Genomic DNA, 19,954 nt, shown 5'->3' on the forward strand with positions numbered 1-19,954 from the left:
TTGGGATTTCAATGATTTCTGCAACTTTTCTTTTTCTGTAACAGAATGACTGGAACACATGCTTGTCTCATCACAAAAAATTCACAAATTAAGCTATTTTATAAATTTGTTGTGTATATTCTGAAGAGAGAGAGAGACAATCTGCTGGGTTAAAAATATACATAAAGCACACTTAATATTTGGTTACATGTCCGCACACTTAATATTTGGTACACTTGGCACACTTAATATTTGGTATATGTACAGCATAACTTGATCTTTGATTCATCCGACCACAAAACTCTTCTCCAGAATCCCTTTCCTTTGTCCATGTGATCAGCAAAAAACTTGAGTCAAGCTTGAAGATGCCAATTTTCAAGCAGGGGCTTCTTTCTTGCTCGGCAGACTCTGAACAACACCTGTGTTCCAGCAGCATTTAATTCATGTCAAGACCTTATTTTGGTGGTTTTTGGATTAGTTCTGACCATGAGGACCAATTACCTCTCAGCAGAAGGTGACAGTTCGGGTTTTCTTTCTGACCTTGGCAAAGAGACAACTATTCCATGTACTTTGTAATTGCAAACACATGTTCCTAAAGATGGCCTTAGTATTTTTATAATATAATTTGTAATTTTATAAATAATATAATATAATTTATATAGAAATTGACATATCTGACTTATGTAAATCTATAATCTTCTTTCTGAGATCTATACTGAGCTCCTTAGCCTTTCCCATTGTAATACTCGTGGCTCAGTCACTCATGTAGCCCACTCAAACTAGCCCTATTTATATGGGCACAGAGAAGATATGCTAAAAGTATGTGGACACCTGACTATTACACCCGTCTTTATAAACCATGCTTTGTGCGCAGGGGTACTATCATGCTGGAACAGGTTTGGGCCTGTTAGTCCCAGTGAAGGGAAATCATAAAGCTACAGCATACAAAGACATTCTATACAGTTGTGTGCTGCAAACATTGTGGCAACAGTTTGGGGAAGAACCACATATGGGTATAATGGTCAGGTATCAATACTTTTGGCCATAGTGTATATAAAGATATAGAACTTTCTACATTACCAAATTACTAATCTTTGTTTTTTTAACCCTATTTATTTTGTCATATTTTTAGAAAACCCACAATAAAATTATAAAAGAACCAACATTTGTGAATGTTTTTGTGGAAAAGAATAGTTGAAGAAATCACAATCCCAAAACTGCCATGTATGTCCCTTATAAGTGTATGTAAACCACTGCCCACAGCTCTATCTATCTATCTATCTATCTATCCATCCATCTATCCATCCATACGTCCACCCATCCATCCATATATCCACCTACAACATATATGGTTTGTGTGTGCACTTTTATAATTAAAACACAGAGCTGGACATCTCTGCTTTAACCGCCACTAGAAGCTACTGACCTACAGACTGAACCACATTACCCAGAGTTCAAGTGTTCTCTGCCCTGGTCAGAGAAAGCTTAAAGCAAACACTGCCCATCATTTCCGTTACACGAGCACGAGGAGAACAAAGGTCCATTTCATTCAAGATAATAATACATAAAGAATATGCATTATGTTGTCGAATGCTTAGTAACACATAAATAACATTCATAGTTAGCATTTGTGTATACTATGGCTTTTCTCTGAGAACTGCAGGAAGTCTGGGAAATATTCTATTTTCCAATACCCCATTCTCCTCCTTTGTATATTCAAAAAAGTGTGATGCTGCTTCACTGCTGTGAAAAAAAAAGCTTTTTTTTCTGAATAAAAGAGTGCTGAAGGCATTAGGGGGAATGATTCATTATTCAGCTTTAACAGCAGTCATATAACCATCTATTAGAAGATTATTGGGGAAACATTTTATAGGTAGAGGTGTCTAATGAATAAGCTCTCTTAAAGAAATACTCCAGGTTTTTTTTTTCCAACTTAATCTGTATCTTGTATGTATTAACATCACAAAGAATCATTTACACTACTTGCCTGTATTGAGAACAGAACAGGAAATGACATGAAAATCACTTACAATGGAGGTCAGTGGAAGGTAAATGTACACTTACTTGCCTGTTTATCAGGTGCACTCATCTTGTATCATTCGTCAGATCCACTTACTATATAGGTCAATTTTTATCAGTTGCTATGCACAATTTTCCCATTTATCAGTAGAAAGGAAGCTCCACTGAGCAGGTATTATTTGGGTAGTGGATGATTCTCAGCACAGCAGTGACATAGTAGCGTGTGGTGCCCTGGTACATTTGGATCAAGCACAGCACCACATCTGTTTTGTTTTTTTTTCGATACACTCTCCAATCTATTAGACACAGCTACCTTGTCCACCATATAAGTGTACAGTTAGAGATCACAGCTCTTTTACCTGACAACTGAGTTTACAACATGACCTTAAAGCTATAACCTTTAACTATGGATTATCTTAGTAAAATAAAAACAAGTCTAGCTATGCAGTTAGTTGTAATTTAGCCCTGTGCCTCAGTAAATATCAGATTAAAACCGACTAGATTTACTGATGATTTTAGATATATGTAACTCATGTGTCTTAAAATTAATTAAATTACAGTCATTGTACTAATGCTAATTAGTGCTCCTGTCAAGAAAAAGTAGTTCACTTTGTCTAAGTGTTGTTCATAATTTTATCCATAGAATTTGGGCCTTGAGATAAGCAGCAAGAAAAATTTACATGAGAAAAATTTACTTAAGTTCAAGGTGAACTTTGTTGGAAAACTCAGCCCCACGTGTGCAAATCCCACGCAACTATTTACAGTACATCTGAGTTCTGAATACAGATGTGAATAATTTCAATATTAACTCCTCCCTCTGTACACCTGTCACTGAACTCTCAATTTGGGACTAATTTCTCATATTAAAAAAAAAAAAAAAAAAAAGCGGTTATGTGCTCCCACTGTAGCCAGTTTCATCCTGACTGTGCTTGGATAGCACAAAACTTCAGGAAATTTTATACCAAACTTTGGTCATCGCAAGACCTTCTTTATTTAAGGTAATATAAATAAAGGTATTTTATTTATTTAAGGTAATATAAATATTAAGATAATCCATAAAGTGGCTAAATGTTGGCAGAAGCATTTTGCTTCACTGCAACGTGAGTGTAACTCTGAGATGTCTGTTATAAGGAATTTTGTAGTAAAGAATTTCCAAGCTTTTCTCAGAACAACAAAAATGTATGGACATTCTTGTCCATGGTAATCACACATCCACTACAGATATCAGTGAATAGGGAATAAAATTGGCTGTGCTCTCTGGGTATGAGAGATGACACTGTAAATCACAGCAACTCTAGCCAATCATGGGCATCTGTGAACTCATGTATGTGGAAGAGGGCAGACAGTGCTTTTCTCTGAGTTGCACTGCTCTGTGATGCAGCATGAGCAGCAGTCTGAAAAGATGCAGCTGGGTGGCTTTTCACGTGTCTCAGAGGAAGCACGTTAGCCGTCACCCTCCCCAGTTGGTAGCTGTCGAATGAAAGGGGAAAGCTGATTGGTGATGAGGAAACAGTAGGGGACCAAACTGGTGAGAAAATGCAGGGAAAAAATCAATATAGCTACGATAAAAAAAAAGACCATGAAAATCAGGAATTAATGAATGAAAAAAGTGCTTAATGACAGTCTACTAGTCCATTAAAGGCTAAAACTTCAGATGAGCAAAAACCCTCTGTTAGAGACGGGGTAGAGATGATGGACGCATCTGACACGCTTTCTACTTTTCAGCTGCAATTAAATCTTCTTTCATTCTAACTGACAAGCTTAGAGGGGCCATCAGTGTCCTTCAGTGTTAGTGTCACTCACTACACAAATGGGTTGAAGTACAGCTAAAGGAAGTGCATGGGAAAACCAGGAAAAATGGAAAAGACTGCAGTAAAGATTTCAGACAGACAGTTTGTTGTGCTGACATGCTTTAAACTGAAACGTAAAAGATTAGTTTATGAACATACAGTACAAATGAAAAACATCAAAATAATTTAGTATTAAGCAGTGTCACTCAATTCATATTCACATATACAGTGGAAAAAATGCAGTTTTCTTAGACATGTTATATTAAAATGATCAAACGTTGACTCAAAGTCTGAAAATGCAAGACAGCTATACAAAGCAGTTGTGCTGAGTTACGGGAGAGACTCCGCTGGGTTAGTTAGTGATCTACAAGATGACCAGCACGATGGCACTGACGGTTGTATTAGCATGAAAGCTTAAGCTTTGGAAGCTGATATGTTTGAGCAGAGTTTACATATGAGGAGGTGAGAGAGCTGGACAGTCCATAACACTAAAGCACTGCTGCATCACTCGCTTCAGGTAGACATGATGTTACAACCAATTCCCACTAGCAGTATTATCAGTAGGTAAAATGACATTGTGGGTAACATAGGAAACTGTTAACCAAAGTGAAAAAGACCAATATGTCAGTGAAAGATGTTTAAACTAAAAAAAAAGTCAACTCATAATTTCATGACAAAATAAACGCTGTTGAAAATTGAATCATTCAGGGTGGATTTTTCTTTTAATTCTCACTTTAACCTTAACTTCGACAGCCAGGTTTTCATGGGAAATGGCAACTAAACAAAGTTTCAAGCAGATGTGTCATGGTTTAGTCATGCTAATTGGTAGTTAATTTGGATGCTTGGTGGTGAGTCGTGTAATAATGTCCACGTCTGACCAACGGTGAGTGAGAAATGTTATTCTGATTGAACTATTCATCTGACTTATTACATGAGCCATGAATAAACAGGATACAATTACTCCACCATTTCTCCCCTGCAGAATCCATAATTAGCATGGTGGTGAAAAAATTGACCTTTCTGAATAACCTCCTGCTATGATACGAGTGTGTGGTTTCGGCTTCTTCTGGAAGCTACTGTTAACTTCTGTGAATACGACAGATAATTCATGCAGTGATCAGTACGGCTTACAGAGACGTGGGCTATTATAGCTGTAGGGAGGAGTACAGGGAAAGCCCTAAATATACTGCAGTTAGTCTGAGGGCTACAATGCAGTGGTTCGTGTCAATACACACACACATACACACACACACACAAACAATATACACTAGTGGTAGATAGATGTATTAGCTCCATTGTCTGACATGACATGCAGTTTAGAGTCACAGTCCAAAGCTGTCTTTGTCCCAGTGAAAGGTTTTGAACTGTAAACACAGGGCAGATATGGCTCTGTGAACGTGAGAGAGACAAATAAAGAGAGAGAGACAGTGACACAGAGACGGAAAGGAGTGACAGAAAGACAGAGAGTGAGATAGAGGTGGAGCTCGTGATCAGCCTGAATGGCCCAGCAGCACGCACGCACACGCGCACACACACACACACACACACACACACACACACACACACACACGCACACTTGGACTGGTTGTTGTTGAATGAGCTAAAAATAGCATCAGGGGAACGTGAGCTGCCTCCACAAACCACACTGCTGCTACCATACAGTCATCGTGATGGATGGCATCATCATGCCAACCAAACAGGCATGCCAGAAGAGGGGGCAAGATGCCTTCCAACTCACAAAACCCATAAGAGAGAAAAAGGGGGGAAGTAGTAGAAAAAAATCAAAAAGGAAAAAGATTTGAAAGAAGAGTAAAGGCAGAAAGAGGATAGGAGGCCTTTAGAACCAAATTTTACTTTGAACAGAAACTGAAATTGAACAGAAATTAAAGCACTTTTTTTTTTTTTTGTATTTTGAGCTGGTATTAGGCCGGCATTAAAATTTTTTGCTCAACGTAGAAAGGTCAAAGAAAACTAAAGAGGAGGGAGACTGAAAAAATGGATGAGGTACAGAGGTCACTAGTGATGTATGCATTTAACAGTTAAATGTTATGCAAACTTGTTCATGGTAGTAAAGTAGTAAATCAAGTTGCATGAAATTACAGTATTAACTTGAAGCTTCTGCATTCATATGGAGAGAGTTTTCAGTTCATAGATGAATGAAGGAACGCTAAGATTTTTTTTACGACCTGCAAGACTGAATATCTTCATAGACATTTAGTTACTAAAACAAAATACTGCACTGGACATATTAAACATTAATTAAGATGATAAGCATTCCCCTTGCTGGCACACATTAAGATATCTTTTGTTCTCCCCATTTTCTCCCCCAGTCTGGTCACGGTGCTTCCTCAGAGACACATGTGAACCTAACTGCCCTCTTCCACATACATGAGCTCATAAGTGTCCACAGTTGACTAGTGTCACTTTGATTGACAGGGGAGGTAGAGTATGCCATCTGTCCCACTCAGAAAGCATGGCCAGTTTCAATCTTCCGATGTCAAAGCGAAAGCCTTTCTGTCACGCCACTTGAGAGCCTTATGTGTAGACATCCGAAACTTAGAAATAGATCCAAAGATGCCTCATAGAAATGAAGTCCCAACAAATAATTTGGAATAAACTCAAAAATAAACTCAGACAGCTTGGCACTTCCACATGCTTCTGATTTATTTTCACTCCAAGTGATTTTGCAGTGGAATATGCCCGACTGTTATGTTACGTCAGCAAAGTCTGGAGTTCCGCACACACAGGGGAATAGCTTTGGCTTATTGCCTTCCAAGTTGGTTTATTGTATTTTTGTCCCTGCCATGCAGGGCAATATCTAAATTTATCACATCTGACTAGCATCATTAAAATTCAGGAATATTAATAGCTTTTCCCCCCATCTTTAGTGTAGGCTGTATATAGAATGTACATGTTTGTATCAATATAGCAGTTAATGTGGGAGTTCCTGTTAACCTCTGTCCTGCCATTGCGAGGTGTGTTCTGTGTACTGAGCTCTGATTTCACTCTGCAAAGTTATGGCAACTGGGAAGGCATGACTGATCCAAATAAAGGTTATAAATGAGAAAAAGAGAAAACTTAAAATGGCTGTTCGGTTAAAAAAAAGTCACTGAATTATCTAATAAATAGCATACATAAACAACTTGACTCACTAATAAGACATAAAAATCATTAAGAAGTAGAGTTCAAGGTGACTAGAATTGTGTTATAACCCTGAAGATATTTAGAACTCATTTATCAGTTCCTCGGAGTGAATAAGTGATCACCTCAAGATTATACTGCAATCACTTTGACTCAGTATTACTACACAAAATGGCCTGACTTTCCACAAGTCTTTAGGGAATACTGAATATCTGAACTTGTTTAAAGCTACTCATTACTAACATCCCTGATACTCTATGTGTGAGATTGTTTGCTAAATGATACTAATAGAAAGAAAAATTACAAGAAGGTAGATGTATGAACTGCAATACTGATTTTGGATTACACATTTAATGATCATATATCTGCATTACAGTCATTCATTTTTAATTTCTAATGAGCACCACTCATCGATGACTTCTCTAACAAATTACTTTTCTGCCAAACTTTTCTGGCCTTTCTTTGTCCTCTGAGACTCATACCTGAATGTCCTGAATGACAGTAAAAAACAACTTTTTTTTTTTGTTAACAGTCCTGATACACACCTAGTTCAGGTTCAGGCTATAAGACACTGAACATGGATGCAGCATAATATAAATGTTCATATTGAGTGAACTGTGTAGGACCTGTGTAGCCCTTTTTATTCATAGTACCCCCTTTTTTATGAGTACCAAAATGTTGCTCGGTTATTTCCTGGTCCGCTTTGCATCATTAACTCTTTAGATGATACACAAGAGAACTGGTAAAAGGTCTTGAATTGATTCAAGATGTGGCATTTGCATTCGGTGTCTGACACTTCTATGGTCTGAAGAGACAACAGTAACAAAGTCGGTAAAACAAGCCATCACGAGGCTGAAATTCAAAATAAGTCAATCAGAACCACATAACACAACATAAGAGGTGTCAAAACCAAGTCCCACTGGTATGATTGGAAAGAGTGATACTGAAGATGCAAACTGAGAGTAAGTCTCAAAAACAAAAGGCCCAGTAATTGGTTAAAGGCTGCAGACATATTGGACAGCGTCTTCTGGGCAGATGAGATGAAGATTAAGATGTGCCAGAGTGATGGAAAGGGGGAAGTGTGGAGAAAAATGTGAGTAATGGTGGCATGGACATGTTGAGCTGCCAGAAAAAGAGCCTGAATTGTTGCAATGATTGACTGCTGATGGCAGTGGAATGATTTCTGACTTGTGCAGAAGCATCTTAACTGCTCAGAGCTAACTAAAAACTCAATGACCAGCACTTGACTCAAAAACATGCTGCTAAAGCAACTATAGAGTTTTCTTCAAAGGTGGACTGCCTAAGTCATTCACCTGACCTGAACCCCACTGAGCATGCATTTCACTTACTACAGACAGACCTGGAGGCAAAAAGCCTCCGAAACAATAAAAAACTGCAAATGGCTGCATTATGGCCCTGGCAGAGCATCACCTGGGAAGAGACCCGGCCTCGGGTGATTTCTATGCACATTTCCACAGGGAGACCTTTTCTCCAAAAGATTTGCAAACAAATAATAAACATGATCATTTTATTTTATATTATTGTAATTGGTCCTATAGGGAGATTAGAGCTGTAGTTAGAGCTGTAGTTTCTGCTAAAGGTCACCCATTACAGTTTATTAAAGCTGACTTTTTCTACTTAATTTTAATTGTTCTTTATAATAAAAATTTAAATTAGAGTATACAGTGAATATACTCTAATTGAAGATACAGTGAGGGGAATATACAGTGAATATACAGTGAGGGGAAATAAGTACATATATCCACTTCAAATTTACAATATCTTTTGACTTAAAAATGTGAACAAAAAAGTATGTATTTGATGAGATTAAATTCTACTCTAATATGTGCCGGTGCATTACTTCATTCATGGTTTCGTCAATGACGTGCAATGCCCCAGTACTGCTTGCAGAGAAACAGCCCCATATTATTATGCTCCCACCTCCATACTTCACTGTGAGTGTGGAGTTCTTGGGATCATACACGCAACCATTCTTTCTCCAAGCATTTACTGACAAAGTGTTCTATTTGTCTTTTGTCTGTTGTTCAAAAGACGTTCTGATTTGTCTATATGCTTGTGTGCAAATTTTAAATGTGCATCTCTGTGCTTTTTTAGCAGAGGACCTTTGTGTGAGGTGTACGAATAAAGATAATTGCAGTACAGTTCATTGCTTATTGTGCTCTGTGTAACTGCTGTTCCTGCTGCTTTCAGGTCATCCTGCAACTCTTTTCCAGTGACGGCTGGCCTCTCTCTTATCTTCCTTATCATTAGTCTGAGAGCATGTTGTGAAATTTTGCATGGTCCGCCTGTCCAGGGATGAATAGTTTCTGGTTCCATGAACTTTAGATAGCTCCTTCACCTGCTATTTGTTGTGCGAAATCTTCCCACCCAATGGCAATGTATAATGACACCAGGTACAATTGGTTCAAACATATGCAGTTGGAAAGAAAATGACAAAAATGTCAGAATAATTATCTTCCCTTACTGCAGGCAAATCCAACAAATATTTCTCTATATTAGATGGTTTTTAAACAAATATAAGATTATTAAGCCTATTTATAAGTATTTCTAGAAAGAAGCTAAATTATCTGCCAATAGAATAAGACAATTTTAAGCTTGAAATGAGTAAATATATCCAGAAATAGGCCTAATGGTCTTGTATTTGTTATACAATAATCTTATAATGAGAAATATTAGATTACTTTTCCTTTATTTAAGATATCATCACTTGCCAAGAAATCATCCTTTGATAGTCACATATTCTGCATAATATAATTAATACTATGAATGTCATTATCCCTTAAATAATCAGCAGAAAACCAGCACTCACATTAACATATGTACACAACAAACTACCCCTTAATGCTAACGCTGACAATAATGAGGAAAAGAGATCAAAACTAGAAGATGGAAACTAACAGGAAGCCTCAAGAACAAAGGCCAAGTTACTGCTTAAAAGTGCATAAAAGGCTGTGGGCATATAAGAGACAGGAGAGAAGAGATGAAGATTATGCATGATGGAAAGAGGAAGGAGTGGGGAGAAAAGGTCATCTGTGAATATCACCATCTTGAGCTCACCACTGAAATCCCAGTATCTCACAAATCCTGTTGCGTTTCTGCTCTCTGCTGCGTCCCACAGAGTTCAATGTTCGAGGCCACAGCTTTGTTCATGGTAAAAGATTCGGACCAGAAAAACCATACCAAGTTATCTCACTTCCTCTCCATCATTTTAGTTTCCTTTTTTTTTTGTTTTGCCTTAACTAATCTCTTTCACTGTTTAACAGCTGATACAACAGCGAATTAAAAGCAGAGGCTCGAAATACAGACATGATGGTGTACGCTGTACGGGCTAATGCAGAATTTCTCATGGGCTAATGGAAAAATGGGCTAATGCATTTCCCATGGTTACTGGGAAAGTGTACAGTAAAATGTAAGGTGGAAGAGTCCCTACTGAAAGAGTCCCTGCTGAAGTAAAAGCTACTTAGCACTCTAAAAATTCACGGGAGTATGAGAAATAGATGCGATATCAAACGAGCTGTCATCAATTTGGGGGAAAAAAAAGTTTCAAAAACGCTAAAATACTGTATGTTTGACTGGCTAAAGTCTAAAGAAGTCAGGTTTGTGTTTTAGTTTTCACAGACAGGTATTGTACTGGTACTCATGTTCAGGGCAGAAATTGTTAATCTAAAGTCTACTCTACAAAATACTGACAGGTGTACCCCAAATATCACAAATACCATAAATACATACATATTAGAGTTGTACTGTAACTAAATATGAATACATTATTCAGACTGAACATATAAGGTGTTCTAAATGGATACAAATACAGATACGAATAGGAGGCACTTTTTTTCTAAAGAAAACTTGCCAGAAAGGTCCATAGTGCACTGGGACTGGGATCCCATGGGACGCAACAAAAAAAGTAGCGCAAGCTAGAGGTTTTTACTTTCATTCAGTTGCGAGTGAGAGCTCAGATGAAGCTCATGGGACAAACAAAGACTACAGTGCACGATGCATTTACAGTGTTTATTTATGACGTGCTGACAGTGCTGGCATTCCTACCTCTGGGGTTTTTTCCAGTGTTTCCTGTCATATGCTGCATTTGACTTACCTCAGAAGAGGGAAGTCATTTTCGACCTCTATGCATTCGAGCTACAAAGTACAAAGAAAAAAACCATGGGCGTCTCCATGTTTGTTAGCATCAAGCTATCCAGATAGCTGTGATGAGTGATGTATATTTAGGTCCTCAAAGCAGCGAGCTGTATAGACATATAGTGTTACAGATTTTTACAAGCTAATACGTATGTTGATTGATCTAAAGCAAATACTTGTATAAACAACACAACTCATTTAACAGTGTTTTTTTTTTTTTGTAGCCATGTTTACTTGGCATCACTTGTTGAACTGGGGGTTGAGGAGTCTGTCCCATGTTTACAAGTGGGAATTCCAAGTTGGTGCATTTTGTTTGGTTTTTCCTAGTCGGAGGTCAAAACCAGTTACAAGTTTGAGTCAACTTTTGTAATAGTAGTGGGGTCCAGGCCACGCCCCCACGTGGTTTTAAATCTGAATACAGATAGAGATACAAATATTTGGAGCACTAGACTGATACACAGAGTGGCACGTTACACCAATACATACATACACAAATGCAAACATACATACATACAGTTATATTCTAAAGTATACATCAAATTTAGAGATTCTATAGAAAACACATTAAACTGAACTAAGAACATGTCACACAAGACTGCCCTTAAAATGCATTCCTTTCATTTTAGTAAGAGTGTTGTGTATTCCAATGCATGGAGTGAATGTGCTCACATTTAGCATGTGTGCATTAACATTTGAAAGCAGCACGGAGCAGAGTTGCTTGTGAAAGTGTGACATTTACAGATTTCTCTGTGCTCTCATTCACCCTGCTCTATTAGCACAGCAGCACAGGCATCCCTAAAGGACACACACACACCAACATTCCGGCTTTCTTCTTTTAAAGAGTTCTTCTACCAAACACACAGACACACACACATACACACCTATTAATGAACGGACATCTGGACAGGCTTTTGCCACTTTCTTATTATTTGGGATCACACATACTATATGAACCCAAACAGTTTTTGACACAAAGAAAGAAGAGAAGCGATGCAGATAAGAAGAGTTTCAGGCACAGTGGAATAGGAGAGTCACTGATCACTTCTGCTTAACACACACAGCACAGATGTCCATGTCAGACCAAAATCTGTGTGAGGCAATAATTCCAATAATTCAAAGAAATCTGAGGGCATTTCTCTACAGCAGTCATGATTCTCACTGGAAAAAAAAAATCAGTCATAAGAGGAAGTCGTGATAATAAAACTTGCTGGGACACGACACAGCATCCAGCGAGTTCCATTACAAAACAACAAATTATCCACCAAACAAGTCAATTGCAAGTAGTCTTTCTAACAACCTCTGTCATTACAGTGTCTGTACAAGACTGATGTTCCCAACAAGGCCTCAAATGGCATAAATCAAGCAGACGTATGTGAATGCAGACAAACACACACATACACACACACACACACACAGATGCCAATTAAGCCTGCAGCAAAAGCTCCACATGTTTCACAGACAGCAGCAGGGCAGATCCCCACAATCAGACAGCAATCCCTACTGGACTTAGAAACGGAATTAATTACACAGCTACAGCATGATCTGTCCTCAGAAATTGTACAGGTAAGTAACTACACTTCAGAGAAATGGAACGCAGGAGAGAATTAAAGAGGCACCCCGCCTCTCTCTGCCTCTTTCATTCTTTCATTCTCTGCCTTTTCTCTCTCTCACTCTCTCTCTTTCTCTCTCACTCCCTCTGCCCCTTATCCATCACAGCCATATGTGCGATTCTCTTGAACAGGCCGCGAGGACACAGTATACTACAGGGCAACTACCTGTCAAGTTTGACAGCTCAAGAGGCAAAATTACCCTTTGTAAGAATTACACAGTCCCTTAAGGCAAACACTCTCTCACCACTCGCTCTCCCTGCTTAAGTGCTCAGTTGTCAAAGTCAGCCCTGGTCCCGCTAATGAAGAGGGCTTATTAGATTTATTTAGACAGGAAACAGAGAGAAAAGGGAAAGAGTGAAAAAAACAAATGAGCATGTCAGAGAGAGTGCAGGTGGACCGGCAACGAAGAAAGAATGGGACAGAGTGGAAAAAAAGCTCTACTGAGAAGAGAGAGGAGTGAGAGAAAGAGGGGAGAGTTTGGAGAGACGAGTGAACTCACCGTCTGCTGCAGGTCGGGGATGCCGATGCGGACGACCAGCGTGTTGCCTTGGGCTTCCTCCATGGGGCAGGCCGGCGCTCGGCAACCGTCACCGTGGGAACTGCGGGAGCTGTCCCCCTGGCTGGCGCGGGAGAGGCGGTGCGGCTGAGGCTTGTGGACGAAGAGAGGGAGCGAGGGAGGGAGTGAGGGAGGGAGCGAGAAAGGGAGGAGGGTGCACGCGGGTTTGGGCTGATGCTGTGGACGCGCTCTGGGCTCGGGAGGCTCATGTTGGCCGGAGCCTCCACTCACAAGCATGCTCCGTGTGTGTGGAGCACTGACTGCATAGCCCTTTCACGCGCACACACACACACACACTCATACCCCGGCACTGCTCGCTCTCTCTCTCTCTCTCTCTCTCTCTCTCACACACACACACACACACACACACACACACACACACACACAGACACGCACGGAAGAGAAGAGGACGGAAAAGGAGGGGAGGAGAAAGGGGGGACACTAGAGGGGATTATAGAGGAGGGACAGAAAATAGAGTGATGGACAAAAAAGAAAGAAAGGTTAGACGTTCGTCAGATACACATGAGGAAAAAATACTGTAGCATATTAAGGTTTATCACCATGCAGTAACAAGCTATACTGCAGTTGTGTGCAAGGCTTTCTTTATTGTTGAATAATTTTACAGGATAATGCATGGATTATATAATTATATAATCCATATATATATATATATATATATATATATATATATATATATATATATATATATATATATATATATATATATATATATGTATATAAAGAAAATGAATAAAGTCATATAGAGAATTATTATTGATTTCATGCTAATATCATCATCACAGCTCATTTTCAAAGCATCTAATAGACAGTATGAATTAGGCGGACAATCTTTGGTTAGGAGTCGAATGGGCAATCTGACAATGTGTGTGTGTTTGTTTGTGTGTGTGTATGTTTATCAGGCTTGACCATATGTTATGCTGCATCACTTGGCAAGAATCATAACACAATAACCACACACAACCACACACAACCACACACAACCACACACAACCACACACACACACACTTACACTTTAACATGGTCTATTTCTCATGAAAGGCTGTCAAGGTTAAGGTGAAAGCTAAAAGAAAAATCCACCCTGAATGACTTGCATATTAATCTTTATAATTAAAATGTGATCTCCAGTGGCATCCCAGATTTACTTTATAATAAAATTCTCAGTTATTTGTTTAAAATTCTTTCATCGAAATATCGTATTTCCACTTTGGTTAACGTTTTCCTACATTGCCCACAACACTGTTGTGAGGGGTTTAGCCCTCGCTTCATCTCTACCTAAAGAGAGTGATGCAGCAGCGCTTTAGTCTTTTATTCCGTCCGGCTCTCTCACCACCTCATGTGTGCACTCTGCTCAAACAGATCAGCTTCCGAAGCTTCAAATTTCATGCCAATGTGACCATCAGTGCCATCGTGGTTATCATCTCAGAGATCACTATCTAGCTGAGCATTGCAGACTGGAACTTTGAGTCCAACATTTGCACCAACATCTCCACTACTTTATGGTGGATTTCTCTTTATTATGTGTTGAATGTCTCTGGAAAATGGTAAGTGAGAAAAGAAGCTGTTGCTCTTTTGTTTTTGGGAGCTAACAGCAAAATCTGATTGTTATCCCTTATGTATGAGAATTTTTTTTCTCCTAAAAAACAGCGTTGTAACTGAGCTAGCAATGTCACCCTGTGACGTCAGTGTGGCAGACAACCACTAACTTCTCACGGGAATAATGAAAACCAACAAATTAACACCAGAATCACTAAACACACCACAAATATTTCAATATAAATGTATTTACTGTGCACAGAGTAGAGGTTTTGTTTAAGAGCAGGATTTGTGCCCTTTCTTACAACTTCATTAATATGAAATTGAATGAAATCCAAGCACATCATCCTTGATTACTGAAATTCAAGATACAGATAGCACCACATTTAGATAATGTGTCTCAACCAAAAAAACCACGAAAGCCTTTTGTGCATTTCTGAGTGCTCAGGTGAAAACGAATTGCCTGCTAATAAATTGTTCTTTTAGATCAAACAGGAGGAACTAAATGCCATCTAATACTGTACATCACATGATCATCACATTTAAAGCTCATACCTCTATACTGAGTATAGTTGAGATCTATGTTGGATCAGTGTGCACACCCTGCAGCCTTCAGCGAATTTGTTCATGTGCCTTTGTGTTTCCCTCTCAGTATCAATGGGTAAAATCAGTCTCCTCATTCCAGTACCACATCTCTCCATATCTCTCCACTCCACCTCTCTCATCCCAGTGAACATCGCCAATTTGGCCATCTCTCACTTTCATTACTGTCCTCCCTTGTCCTAATTCATTTTTTTCCCGAAATGGATTTCTCTATCTGAGTGCTATCACTCTAACAGTGACCCCTCTCTCTCACTCTCTCTTTCTCTCCCTCTCTTTCTCTTTACACTTGCTTGCACAAGCTTATTATATTCTAAACTGTCGTTTCAGTCTAATTCATGCAAAGGTCACATGCATTTTTCTCTCCACAGCACAGCCTGGTCTCTTTGTGAGGCAGCGGAAGAAAAACTGAGCAGATTTTAAACTGCTGCTCAGAGCAAAGCTAATGGGCTTCTTCCACTATGCACTAGTGTTACTACTGTTTACTCAAAAATACAGTGAGAGAGAGAGAGATGCTCCACACACAACAGGCTTAATCTATTTCATTCAACATATTTCTTAATTTGTATTTAAATTAAGCTTGACATTGATTGAGACCTCCTTGTGAAGCTCTGGCCTAGGCCTTCAACAGGAGTCCAGGTTCTGACGCTGTCCATAATTACTATGTAATTATATGAAAGTCAAGACAAAGGTGCACATCTCCTGCTTTATTAAGTATTATCTCTCAGTAGTAGATAGACTAGGTGAGTTTTCAGATGATGCTGTGTGTTTACCAGTCAGTCTACATCCCCATCCTCACCTATAGTCACAAGCTGTTGGTAGTTACTGAAAGAATAAGGTCGCAACCACAGGCAGCAGAAGTGAAGATCCTCCACAGGGTTTCTGGGCTTACTCTCAATGATAGGGTGTGGAGCTCGGCAATCTGGGAAAGGATCAGAGTAGAGCCACTGCTCCTCCAAATAAGGAGTAGTCAGTTACCATGGCTCGAGCACCTCATAAATATGGTTTGGGAATGCAGGAGGAGCTGGAATCCAACAGCAGAAGCACAAAAAAAAAAAAAAAAAAAAAAAGAATGAATGAATGGATGGATGGATGATTGGATGAATGAATGAATGAATGCTCTGTAGACAGTTAATCATCTAAACTCTGGAAAACTGTGGAATGAATGAATGAATCATGAAATAGGAATGTTAGTATATATTTCAGCTTATAATGAATTAAAGCTTCAGTTCTTTTAAAGATTAGGAAGATATATTTACTAGATAGAACAGATGCTTTTTTATATTCATATATTTGACATGAATATAAAAAAACCCCACCAATTCTATCTAGTAAATAGAATGGCAAGAATGTGTGAATGTGTGAAAGTGTGAATGCGTTTATACACTCAAGTTGGAAACAAGGAAGTTTTTTGTATCTCCCAAACTCTCCCATGTGCCGTAAATGCAGCATTAGCTTTCTGGATCTGGAGGGGAAAGTGGTTTTGCATAGCTAATTTTTCCACACACAGGCTACAATCCAACATTTTTACATTTAATATTTTTAGACTTTTATCTAGCGTATGATTGTTTTTTCTTGGGTTTAAATTTATTTTGTTTTTAAAAAGTGTTTGCTAATTCTATTATTTTATATTGTGTTTCACACTTTTCACTCTTCTGATTGTACCTTTCATAATTCTGCCTCACGTATTTCACTCTGAATAAAAGTACCTGTCATTTAAATTAAAGTAAATGTAAATCTAAAGAGCAATGCGAGGACTGTTGAATAAACATAATAGCAAAAAAAGTTTGAAGAAATTTTCTTAGATTTTGACAGAAATTATCAAAGTAACACCACTGTTGCATTCAGTTGCATATATCTCCTAGGACCACACACATACACACACACATAGAGTAATATTGAACAATCAGCTCAAACTTAATCTCAATATTCCAAACGTGGTGGTTTCTTTAAAGAGAGAAGACCTTTGAACAAAAGAAAAATTGTTTTCAAAAGAAATATCACACGTGGCATAAAGCAAACACTACGTAAAAAGCTAACCTGCTGCAGTATTTTGCCTTTGAGAAATATTACTAATGTAAGAAAAAATATATCTGAAATATATAAGAAATATATAATACATAAGACAAACACTACGTAAGAAAATATGGACCCTGTTTTGAGAAAGCTAGAGCTCCCAATTTAGTTGGTGGTCATAGGTTAAAAATGGAAGCTACTAAAACTATGTAGAAAGAAGAATTAGAATCCATACGTGTTCAATTAACTCTCTTATATATTTGCAATATGTAACTTTTTTTATACTACATGAAAAATGGAACCTAATGAAAGCAACTATCTGTACACTTAGCGCCTGATCTTATTTTAATTACTCTAGGGGTATTAGAGAAGCTCTTTAGAATACTTGATAGCTTGTGCCTTCCTTGTGACAAGAAAAATACACACTTTGGTTCTGGGAGAAAAAGGGATATCCCACGGCTACGCTATGACAGTGAATTAAGTGCAGAATTGAGAGTTGTGTGATTATTCTTGCTGTGTAATACTGGAATATTTATGTATATGTGCTTTTAGTTTTTGTACACCCTGACATGTAAGCTCATTAACCAACTCAACATGATCTCATAAGAAATTTCTCTATTTGTTTAATTCTGTATGTATAAAACGAGAAGAAAAAGTAAAACTCAAGCTCTGCCCCCAACCCTAACGTCAATTTGAATGCATCTGCGAGTGTGAGATCATGTTGAACATCATGTACAAGTCTACTTTATTTTTATCGAGAACAGCCTGTGGCCAAGAGTTCACTATTGAGGCACCTGACTGAGAGTTGGTGGCCGATGTGAAGTAGATTGATGGCACCTATCCCACCACAGCTGCTGATAGAGACCCACCTCAGCCATCTGTTCACTTCACTATGAGAGACCCCATCACATCAGTATAAAATCATTTAAACTGGATGTAAATTTTAAAAATGCGCCTACATATATTTATAGGCTGCCTGTCCAAATATAGTTAACAATACAAGAGGCTTGTTTTGTCCAAGAAAGCAGAAACTTGGGTAATCTTTGGATAATGTAGAAAAAGTAACACAAGCATGCTAAGCAGTATAATGTACAAAGTAGGGCTGTAACAATACGGTGTATCGTATCATATCGTTCAATACAAGGCTCTTCATTTAATAAATCTGTGTATCAGAAAATATATTCAATAGTCTGCATAATAAAGTAGATTATTCTTCTTAAAATATGACATATTCTGTGAGGTATGATAAACATTTAAGCCTCTGAAAAAGTGCGTAACTTCCTCTGTATGTCGAATCAGGGAAGCCTACTCCTCAATTCAATTCAATTCCGTTTTATTTGTATAGCACTTTTAACAATGGACATTGTCACAAAGCAGCTTTACAGAAATAAATACATTCAGGATCTAAATTTTAAATGTATGAATTTATTCCTAATAAGGAAGCCAGAGGCGACGGTAACCAGGAAAAACTCCCCGAGACGATATGAGGAAGAAACCTTGAGAGGAACCTTACTCAAAAGGGAACCCATCCTCATCTGGGTGATACCGGAGAGTGCAATTCTAAATAAATCCCTTCTATAACTGTGTACTACATGGATAAATAGGGCAATGGTGTAACCAGAAAATTCATTACAGTTTTCACATGAAGTCTGTTTTGTTGAACCTATCCGCTGTCCACTGAGGGAGACCTCAGTGCAAAACTGCTCGTGGCAACAGCAGCGCCTAAGCCACCACAGCAATCGCAGTCCCAAGCCATCACAGCACAACTGCCCATATGAACCGCAGTCCAAAGCCATCTCCACGGTCCCCAAGCAGCACCACTCCCAGCAATACTCCACAGCACGCTGTTTAAGAAATCACTGCAGCAACTGGTAAGTTCATATATGGATTCAAAAACACGTTTGAGCTACAGAGAGCTGCGTGACTTTAGCTAGCAGCAGAATGTGAAATAAAGCTCCCTGTGCTTCAGACACATCCCCTGCACTCACACTAGCAGGGCTTCCTGGGTTACGTTTTTTACGCCAAATAGGGATAATTTTGAAACAACAAATCAGATACGAGTGTGCACCATTTAAAAAGGAAAAAAAATGCAACTCCCTTTCCCAAATCACATAATTGTTGCGTTTCATGTCTTTTCAGGCAATTTTTGAGATGGGTGGAAACTTTGCTGAGACCTGGCAACCCTGAACACCAGCGCACATTAAGTCTCTTGGCCAGAGAGCTGATGTTTAATTAAGCATGTTTCATTTTGTTCAATTCTAAAGCACAGCTTTTGAATGGAGCAAGGAAACACTGTGTGTCATTATTAAGTTTCAGCTATTGTACTTTCATCATGCTGAACGTTCTATTCAGCAAAGAATCGTTCTAAGATATACATTCAGGCGACCGAAAATGTATCGTATCAGGACGCTACCTTATCGAATCTGAATTTTGTGTATCATTACACCTCTAGTATGAAGCACTATAACACATAATAAACCCTTGTTTCAGCCAGATCTACATTAAAGTACATCAGTACATAGTAACTGTCTCC

The 19,954-nt window shown here is 38.6% G+C and overlaps 1 protein-coding gene across 3 annotated transcripts in view; it reads right to left on the bottom strand.

The window, feature by feature from the left end:
* The window catches only part of shank3a (SH3 and multiple ankyrin repeat domains 3a), a 255,900-nt gene that overhangs the window by 162,146 nt on the left and 73,800 nt on the right, over nt 1-19,954 (bottom strand). For 2 of the 3 annotated variants that reach the window (XM_053235167.1, XM_053235168.1), the window contains one exon: nt 13,194-13,691. The exons of the other annotated variant lie outside the window; for it this stretch is intronic. In XM_053235167.1, coding sequence (XP_053091142.1) covers nt 13,194-13,487 — 294 coding nt within the window. In that variant the 5' untranslated portion in view covers nt 13,488-13,691. The remainder of the gene's footprint in view (nt 1-13,193; nt 13,692-19,954) is intronic. 3 annotated transcript variants of the gene reach the window in all.

The sequence above is a fragment of the Pangasianodon hypophthalmus genome, chromosome 6 (genome assembly GCF_027358585.1).
Source record: "Pangasianodon hypophthalmus isolate fPanHyp1 chromosome 6, fPanHyp1.pri, whole genome shotgun sequence".
NCBI classification, from domain to species: domain Eukaryota; kingdom Metazoa; phylum Chordata; class Actinopteri; order Siluriformes; family Pangasiidae; genus Pangasianodon; species Pangasianodon hypophthalmus.